At 35.3% G+C, this 10223-nt stretch overlaps 1 protein-coding gene across 4 annotated transcripts in view; it reads left to right on the forward strand.

Moving 5' to 3' along the window:
- LOC145673217 (nitric oxide-associated protein 1) overlaps positions 1-8707 on the forward strand; it is a 31813-nt gene extending 23106 nt beyond the window's left edge. For 3 of the 4 annotated variants that reach the window (XM_081742704.1, XM_081742703.1, XM_081742701.1), the window contains exons 3-4: positions 2696-2884; positions 5350-8707. In XM_081742704.1, the coding sequence (XP_081598830.1) occupies positions 2696-2871 (176 nt within the window). In that variant the 3' untranslated portion in view covers positions 2872-2884; positions 5350-8707. The remainder of the gene's footprint in view (positions 1-2695; positions 2885-5349) is intronic. The other variant, XM_081742702.1, reaches the window with a different exon arrangement.
- Positions 8708-10223: the final 1516 nt, after the last annotated feature.

Consider the following 10223-nt stretch of genomic DNA (forward strand, 5'->3'; position numbering starts at 1 on the left):
GCAAAACTTCTTTCTTGTACTCAATAGAAAGTTCATTTAATTTGTGTTTACTCATCATGGAATATGCACGATATTGACACAACACAAAATGAGGTGAATGACGGAAAATAAAACTTTAACTTCTGCATTTGTATCTCTCAAAGTGAATTTCAGTAGCTGACCACTTTCCTGTACTTCCTTCCTCTGTTCTTGAATGCTTTACAAAGACACTAGAACCAATATTATTCCATGTTGATAATGCTTCCCCTGTTCTGTATATTACCAGAGCAAGTAACTGTATTATCTTACCAACAACAAAATATAAAGCACGAAAATTATTTACAGGTGTCCACCTCTTGGTCTAAATAGTTGCTCAAGATGCAAGATAGAGGGGTGTCTAAGATAAAGGGTTTTGAATGTATACAAAAATATAGGCTTTTGTTTGATTGTTCAGGATAGAGAGGTGTCTATGATAGAGGGGTGTCCAAGTTGAGAGGTCTTATTGTATTATAAGTAAACACAATACATGAAAATATTGATGGTCTGACCTTCTTTATTGTAGCAGTCGAAAGCAGGTGGGGAGTGAATATATTTTTTGATTCTAGTACAATTAGCATAGTGCCGAATAAATCAGTACTAACCCTTTTTGTATTCCTAATGAAGTAATTTTCAATATTTCGAACACTTTATCGAATATTTATTTTCAAGGGCCGTGAAAATGAATACACAATAAAGTGTTCGAAATATTGGATATTATTTCATTAGGAATAAATAATAATAATAATTTTATTTGGTAATATGTATTTCGTCTACTCTGTTAGTTATTAGAAATACCAAACTTTGGTTTCATATCTTGCTGAAACAATTGCGATATGTATGTGACTTCAGATCAAAAGAGATTATTTTAAAAAATAAATACACTGCTGAACAAGACTGCACTTATTTAATATAAAAACACATTTACACGTGACGTTTCGATCTTCTAGCCAAGATCCTCATCAGACGTACAGACATCACAGTGTACGTCTGATGAGGATCTTGGCTAGAAGATCGAAACGTCACGTGTAAATGTGTTTTTATATTAAATAAGTGCAGTCTTGTTCAGCAGTGTGTTTATTTTTTATGATTTTATTCGCAAGACGTTGACTATGATTGTGTGTCAGAGATTATTTTGTGAACACCAAAAAGAAAGTTGAAATAATTCAAAATTTGCGTATGTATTAAACACTCGTTAATTTGAAAGTGTATGTCTTTAGAATCTTATTTCTCACTATTCTTAAGAAAATGTGTGTCCCTTGAAAAATGCACTGATGATTAGTTCTTATAATTAGTTACTTTCTTAAGAATAGTTTACTGTAGATGGAAATTTGAAAAGCGTTATATAACTAGACGGAGACGGATTTTTCTCTATTTGTTATATGATACAGAATAAATCTTCAATAATTTGAATATTTGATGGGGATTATGTCGAAAGAGAAGAAACGCACCTATCGTTGGCAACTTAGTTCGGCCATCTTCACGTATCGCTTATACATACTATACAGTAAACTTTTAATTATCCGTCGTTGTTCTTTTCCTTGTTTTCTTATTTTTGCGACGATAAATTACGGTAATAAAAGAAAATGTTGCTAAAAGAATTTTGTGACGCTAAATACAACTTCAATCACAAATAGTGAAAAGATGTTTTCAGAGGAAAGAACAAAAGCAGTTTGCCGATTGTTTTGTGAAAAAATAAACGACCAAACTTGTATGTACAGAAAACTATTCTTTATTAAGCCATAATTGTATGTGTAGGTGTTCTACTGTACATCAAAAATGTTCAAAATATTTATCCTGCTTCGGCCATTTTGCGGATTCGCGCCACCCGATTCCGCCGATAATTGGCAGTTTACTGTAAATCATACGGATGGTTTAGTCTGTGAAGATGCCTGTAATATGTTGAATGCAAGCTATATATACACATATGTATACACATATATACATGTATATGAAAAGTTCATGTTTTTGCATGCAGGCGAATATTTTACATGAAGACGTACATCCTAAAATATAATGAAGTTTTCTTTTTCATGGTCTGGTATCCGACAAAAGTAAAACTCCATTAAGCCTCCTCGAATCAGGTCATGGAAAGCCCTGAGAAATATATTTAGGTATTTCTTCAGTTCGAAGAAACGAATGTTTGTATGATACATTTAAATTTCTGTTGGCGAACTTTCTTCCAAACTTATTTTGTATATTGATGTTTGTAGTACGAAATGGCTTTTTAACAGCAGTATCTAAAAGCTGTATTTTATATTATTTGACATACTGGTGGACTAGAGTAATATCGAATACAGAATAACTGCTACTAACAGTCAGCCATTTTGTGGGCGTGCATTGAGAAGTCTGTTTATTGTGGAAGACCTAACTGTTGCAATGTTTTTGAAAAGCATTGTTATAAAATCTGAAATCGTACTGGGAATTGACCCGAAAACCTATGCACCAAAGGCATGCAAGCTATCTACTACACTAGCGGGCAGGGCATGATGCGATAAGAAACCCTATAGTAAGCACATGTTAACACATTAATTCCATATGTGAATGACTTAATTAATCCTTAGCCACCGCTTTCTAGTATCCATTCATATGAGTTCTTTTACGCATAGTTTGCTTATGAAAATTTTAATTGTTTCTACTGTAATCAGTATATTTTTTTAAATCCAATTTTCTGTTTCAGGATGGATTGCAGTAAGCACAGGTATTAATCAGAAATGTGCATTTCGAGTTTATACTCCTAATGGTAAAGGGATATATGTACGGCACCCACCTTTGTTACGGTACGCTGTGAATCTCAGAGGAAAACGTATCCGTGGAAGTTTGTCATATAGAAAAGGAAAACTCTTCAAGGAATAAGTGAGAATATTCAGTAAGTCGTTTAAGTGGGTTCCATTTTTATTAGATCTCATACCAAGTGTTATTCTTAATTTATTTAATAGGTTTAACCAGAAGCAGACCAAGGTAAAATTTTCACCTGGATAAAGTGACTTTGACGCCTTCCCCCCGTCCTAGTTTATATTTTACATTTTATTACAGTGATTTTAATATTTTTAACCCATTTTTCAAAAAGAAAAATTAATACTCAAATACATGATATAGGTATATTTAGTACTTTTATTACGAAAGTACATAATGAAACAATAACATGTAGACACTACTTTTAACAAAGGCGCAGCAGTGTTGTTCCTAAGAAATCAAAAATAAGTGATGTATATACTCTTCCCCTTCATTATCACTTTGAAAGAGTAACATATATAAAATCCAATAACATTCATTGCCTGGGAAAAGTTCACAAAGAACATGGTCTGCTATAAACAATACCAACTCTTTCTCCACCCTTCCTTCTATATGCCATGTCTCTATTTATCGATACAGTCCCCCTAGTACTACGAAACTCTCTTCTTCCATGGTGGAATGGAGAAAGATGATGTAATTGACGCTACTTTACAAGAATATAAACCAAAAGCCAGTAGAAGACACGTTATAAAATTTACTTTTTGAGGCTCGTTTTGGCGCCCTCTTCACTGTGGCGGCCCGGGCAGCTGCCCGGACCTTCCCTGGGTCCGCCTCTGGGTTTAACCAAAAAACCGTCTAATGTAAGATCCGTGTTGCTTTTGTACAAGTAATACTATATTCTAATTGATGCTATAGAATAGCGTTACTGAAACTTTTTGTTACTTGATGACCACTTTTATTAATCATAATGTTTTACGGACTACCCTGCTCTTGTCAGTTTCGAAAGCATTTTGTATTAAAATAAAATAAAAAGTTTTGAGCGTATACCGTTGTATACATATACTTATGTTTTGAAAAGAATAATAATTGAAGTCCCTTAATTCTATGTTGGTGTTAATAGAAGAAAATTCATGCTGTTTCTTTTACTTTTAATAATTGAAGGATATCAAGAATATATGATAATAGTACATTTAAATAAGGTATTAGAATTATAATCTTTACTGCATCGTAATGTGGGGGGCACGGTGACTCAGCGGTAGAGCGTTCACCTCTGGTGCTTGGGGTCCCTGGTTCGATCCCAGCTCGCGCCGTGTGGACTTTGTAGTGGACAAACACCTTGCTCGTGGGTTTTCTCGGGGTTCTCCCGTTTCCTCCCACTTTCTTCATTCCACCATTTCACTCATCTCTCATCATCACCGTCTCCTTTAGCCTAACCGGCATACCGTGGGACGTAAAACTTAAAGATTTCATTTTATTTCATTCTTGCATCGTAATGTATTATTTGTATAATCTATACCTGTTTGAGGTTCCCACCTATACGTGTGATACGCAACTCACTTTAGTTGTATTTTGACTAATGTTCAGTCTAAAAGGACCTCAAAAGCAGACCTAGAGGACCACTTGTGATCCGAAGATTACAGTTTCAAAAACCTTGCCGTAGAGAATTCACGGTCCTTCTGTTTGAAACTTAAAATGATTCACTAGATACAATGAAAAAAATTATGTTTGACAGGTATGACTACAAAAAACTGCATTATGGTAAATGGAAATGTTAAACAGTCAACTAACTATCCTCCTTTAATATAAAATAAAGAGCTGTTATCCGTTCTTAGTGATATAAAATACCTGGCTATTTGTTTCAACAGGTAAATACCTATGTATTTACCCATTATGTGTATTTTTGTGTGTATTTAGGTTTCATTTATAAATATTTGGATTTTCACCTTGCCTACGAACAATGTAATGGTTAATTATATCATCTCCAATAGGAATACTAAATAAATACCGAACACACATGTTTTCTTTAATAATAATTTAAGATTGATTTTGATATATATTAAGTAGCACAGTGTTGATTGCCTATTCACCATCGTATATTTTTCCACTAACTGTATTAACTATATTATCCCTAGTGGAAAGGAACTGGCCATTCTATCCGTATGAATTCTTTGCTAAGTATACTCCAGACAGCATACAACTTGCTATTCGAGGTTTCCAATGACATGGGACTAAACCAACTTTCGAGTTATTTAATGTATAAATATATACGACCGTATGTCTATATTAATAAGCTTTTAGTAGTATAGATTTTTTACCCCCACTGAATAAATAAAATATTCATGTACATCTATTAATATACAAAATAGCTGTTAATACCTTACGAACCTTTTGGGAAGATGCTAATGATTTTCTTCGTATAAGAGTTGTAGGTGCAGAATACGTTTTTTTCTTCTTTTTTTAAATAATTTTGATCAAGATAGGCCTACTTATTTGAACAGAACATTTTCGACGATCTTGATAAGTCAGAGCAACACTTTCAAGTGTACATCCAGCTCTTATGTGAATAAATTACAGCATATGATTATTATTATTTTACAGAACGTAGAAGAGTGAAGAGAACATGAGAACAAGTGCAAGTTGAAAAGAGCAACAACTTCACGTCCCAAATGCATGATATTTGTGTACAAAGACAGCCAAGAAGTAAATGGACACCTTTTGTATTTGGATATCGTCGTTTATTTAATGCTAGTCATAGAATACGAATGTAGTTTATTCATATTAAAATGCATGAAACCATAACTCTCTTGTCTTGACCTGTTAAACATTGACTCTCTTGGCCCTCAAAACTTTCTTAACGTTCCTTCACGGGAAGAATATTTTTTACAAGCGTTGTTAAATACACAATCAACGTTAATTCAGACGTATTCTGTAAGAGAAGTTTTTGAATGTGTACTGCCTGCTTGTGTTGGGCATTCTGTACAGTTTGGCATGAAGCGCCATCTCTGGACAAAGAATGATTTGACCAGTAATCCACCATTGCCCAGTATTGCAATGTATATGCTTTTTTTGTTCGATTGACGGGGACAGTGGAATCTTCAATAATTGGAGAAGATTGTCTGATTTATACCACCTTCATAATGTCCAGCATCGGGTGAGTCAAGAAATTTCGTCAATTCCGCAGTCAATTTAAGCGCAGTGTTCCAAAAGTCACATTTTCAGTTCGAAGCAAAACGTCTATTAGGTAAAGAAGGCATAGGCCGATGTGTGTTTTACTTTATTTATATGTAAATACGTTTTCTTACCTTCTGCTTTACGTTCTCTTACATACGTTTTCTTATCTTTGATCCATTTGCTCTTTAAAGTATCTTCTTTCTGAAATTTAAACAAAAATTGCAAATTTTCCATTATTACTAACTATTGTGCTGCCAAAATGTCTTGATCCGTGGCAAAAACGCGAACTAAAGCTCATACCCTCACATACCCACGCGTTGAGCCAATAAGGGTTCAACTGTTGCTAAGCGAGACAAAGGGAGTGTAGTTCCTTCAGTCGATAACAGCGCTTGGAACAGAAGACTAGGTGTCAAGTCAATGTGGTATATCTATAACTCTATGGCCTATGGAATCCGGTGATTCAATGCTGCATTCACAAAAGCTCTCCATTGACTTCCGTCAATAGGACACTAAATCCAGTTTCTACTTTGTATTCGTGTTTCTGCTAGATCCATCGTAATATTGACCTCAGATCTACGCCTAGGTTTTCCTAATGGTCTTTTTTCGGTTGGGGTTTCCAGTTTTCGAAAGCGTTCCTACTTTCTTACATTTTGGCTGCATGATCTACCCACCTGAGACTCTCAACTTGATGACTTTAACAATATTTGCTAGGTGGTACAAATTATGCAGTTCTTCGTTATGAAGTTTCCGTTATTCTTCAACTCGTCCCTCTGAGATTCTAATATTCGCCATAGGATTTTATTCTCAAATTATTTCAGTCTGGGTTCTTCTCTTGGGGTAAGCGACCATGATTCGCAACCATTTAGCACAATAGCGTAACTATCGTTTTCTATATTTTAAGCTTCAAATTCTTCTACAGAATTCGTGAGGACGAGAGTTTGTACTGAATAATAACACGAGATTCCTGATTTCAATCGACACTTAATTTCTTCGTGAGTATGGTTTTGATCGGTTAGTTGGTCCTAGATTGATATTTTAACGTACCTATAATTTGCAGTATTACGGCGAATTTCCATATGATTAGTTTTCTCTGTATTTACTCCTAAATCTATGCCCATGCAGGCTTTTAATAACACCTCTGCATTTCTTTCGATTGTCCTCATATCATCCTCTGTAAGATTTACATCATCAGCATACACCATAACCTAGTCAGTACCATTCAGCTCTAGGCCCTGGTTGCTTTGAATATCCTCATAGTGTATTGCAGAACAAAATTGAATAATAAGAATGACAACGCATCTCCTTGTTTCAGGCCACGAGAGCACCTCGTGGACAGGTACTCTCCTATTCGGACTTTACTTTGAGGTTCATTTAAACATATCCAATTAATCTAACTAGCTTTTTCGGTATACAAATTCAGTAAGAATGTTGTACAATGTTTCCCTCTTAACCGATTATTATTAGGAATTAGATTTCTAGGCTTTAGGCATTTATGGCCATTTTAGCCCGTCGTATATAAGGGATGACGTCCCTCGACGATCACATTACCCAGCGAATTGGGGAGGAAGAAAAGAATGGGTAAGGAAAGAAGGCCTGGAACTATTATGTTAGGTACCATCCTGCATTTGCCTGGTGTGAATGAGGTTAAGCTGACTCAGGATGGCTGGCCTGAAAAAGTTTTTACACAATTTCGACCGAGTGTCCCCACCAGGAATCGGACCCTAGTCTTCTCGCACCAAAGACAAGAGCGTTAGTAACTACAATGGTACAGAGGCACTCCCTCCTTACCGGATCGTAGACGTTTCTGAAATAAATAAATCATGTACAGGGTGTCTATCGGTCTCGAATGTCACGAAATCAGAAAACGGTTATGAAAGTCACGAAGAAGTCACTAAATTTAGCTTTTGGGTCACGATTTTTGTTTAAATTGTACAAATGTAAGTACAGATTGGAAAATTTTGTTCTATAAAACATCAAAATTCACTGCCAAAAATGTCTATGGTCGGGTTTAGATGCTACCAAATCGCAAGCAAAGTACGTTTTTTTCGCATGGATGAAATTTCGGTCTAATTCGCACCCAAATTTGCTCTTGAAAATGTTAGAAAATTTTATGATTTGGTGAAGAAAAGGTCACGAAAAAGTCACGAAATTAAATTTTGGAATTTTAGTAGACACCTTGATGTATCGAGATATAGTATACTCATTTTCTTTCGAGTATATATCTAGTCAACGTAATTTGTGAGTCAACCTAGAACATAACCATTGTAAGTTTCCTATGTAGCTTATGTCTTTAGAACCCACCGGAAACAAATATCGTTCAGAAGTACTGACGGAAATACGTCGTCCTTGACCCATTCATTAACTTTCGTAGGAAAATCACTCAGTTGTGTAGCACTAGTGGTTTGAGGTATACTTCTTGATTTCGAGAATATGTCGCTATTATACATAATGTCAGTCATTAAATAGCAGTCTTTGTAACGAACCTGAAGCTCGAGGTTTCTGTTTACTTGTGGGTTGTCTTTGTTATTATACAGTATCGAGAGAGGAGAGGGCAAGAATTAATGTGTATTGAAGAAGTACGTATAGCAAAGTGCCGACATAGGTAGCTACTTGTGAGCAATACAGCAAGGGGACATCATATTTTTCATAGTCAGGACATTTGACATAGAGGAGGCACCATGAGAAGTTACAATCACCAATGGCATGTAATCGGATTCATTATGAAGACAGTTCTTATTGTTGATTTGTTAGTTATCTTAAATTTTGTAGTAAATATTATGATATATCTCCTTTGTTTTATTTCAGTTTTCCTATTAAACCTTTCCTTTACGTGATAAGATTACTTTGTGGTTATTGTTATGACTTTCTCTGTGATATATGGAGTATTTTCACGAATCGCAAAAAGAAGACGTCATAGGCTCTTTGTGGTGTGCGTTTCCCTGAAGTCATTTTTCTCGAAGATAATTTAAGCTACGAGGGCCACTTGAGAAGTTATCGAAATGACGTACTAAACATCTACTTTCCTATTGGAAATCCTTACTTACCAACAGTGTCTTTCATGTCAATAAGGCACTTAGTTCAACGATATTTTTAAATTTTTATGAGTGACATCGCGGAGAACAGTTTCCTGTAGGTCTGCAAAATACTTCTCTAGTAATACTTTAAGCTCTTCGCCTGAAGAAAATCAAAGTGAAGTTATTTTTTCAGCTTCGGGAATAGATGGGAACCTGAGGGAGCTAAATCTGGCGAATAAGACATACATGACAGTAAATTATACTCTCTGGTTGATTGTCATTGTAACATCACTTGTATGGGAGCGAGCATTGTTGTGATACGAGTTCCTTTTGATAAATCTGGCCTTTTTGCATTCATTTGTTACCTGTAGTTTGACCCCCCCCCCCCCGAAAAAAAAACTGTATCGAAATTCAACAGTGATTGTATTATTAGGTGGAAGGTAGTCAATGTGAAGGGTATATTTTGCATTCATAGTTTTTTCGACAATGACAGTTTTTCCGACATACTTTACATACATTGCCTTCTTCGGAGATGCAGAACCAGAATGTTTCCATTGTTTTGATCGCTATTTTGTTTCTGTAATTCTATGTTTCATCTGTGGTTATAAATGGACGCATAGAATCAGTTTAAAAGAAAGAAAAGATGCTAAGTTTTCCTTAGAGATTTCTATTATGAATCATTTGTGCTCAAATATTAGCAGTCATGGCGCCTATCTTTGTCATTTATTAAAATAAACAATACAATTGTACAATCCGCAGCAAAAAACCTGCAACATGAGGATGTAAGTTTTTTGTGAAACTACGCGTAACAGCACAGGGAATGAACATAACGTGTAAGTGGAACGAATCATGCCAGGATAAACCTCGGCCTCCTCCTGTGCATACTTATTATGGAGCAAAAGACTTCGTCATTTCACAATAAACTTATATGCTCATGTTGCAGGTTTTTTGCCGCGGATTGTACAATAGTTATTTGTAACGTTAACTGTTGTTTGCTGATCTATACAATAATGACAAAATTGTCAAACGGAAGATGGCTGATAATAATGTGTTCGGTTTGGAATTAGTGCTCCCATCTGTGAATCATTCTGAGAACTTATCAAATTACCCTTGTACAGTGGCCAACTTCTACATGATAGTCAGCATGGTGTAAATTATATTCTGGAGCAAGAAGGTTACGTTCAGTTATATCTTTGAGAAAAGGGCGAGTATTATCCCATTCATTACCATTGAATTCTCGTAAACAGGTTGGGTAGAATGACTAAACTTAGTAACGTAGACTGTGTT

This window comes from Thermobia domestica, chromosome 16, assembly GCF_964235325.1.
Source record: "Thermobia domestica chromosome 16, izTheDome1.hap1.1, whole genome shotgun sequence".
Classification (NCBI taxonomy): Eukaryota; Metazoa; Arthropoda; class Insecta; order Zygentoma; family Lepismatidae; genus Thermobia; species Thermobia domestica.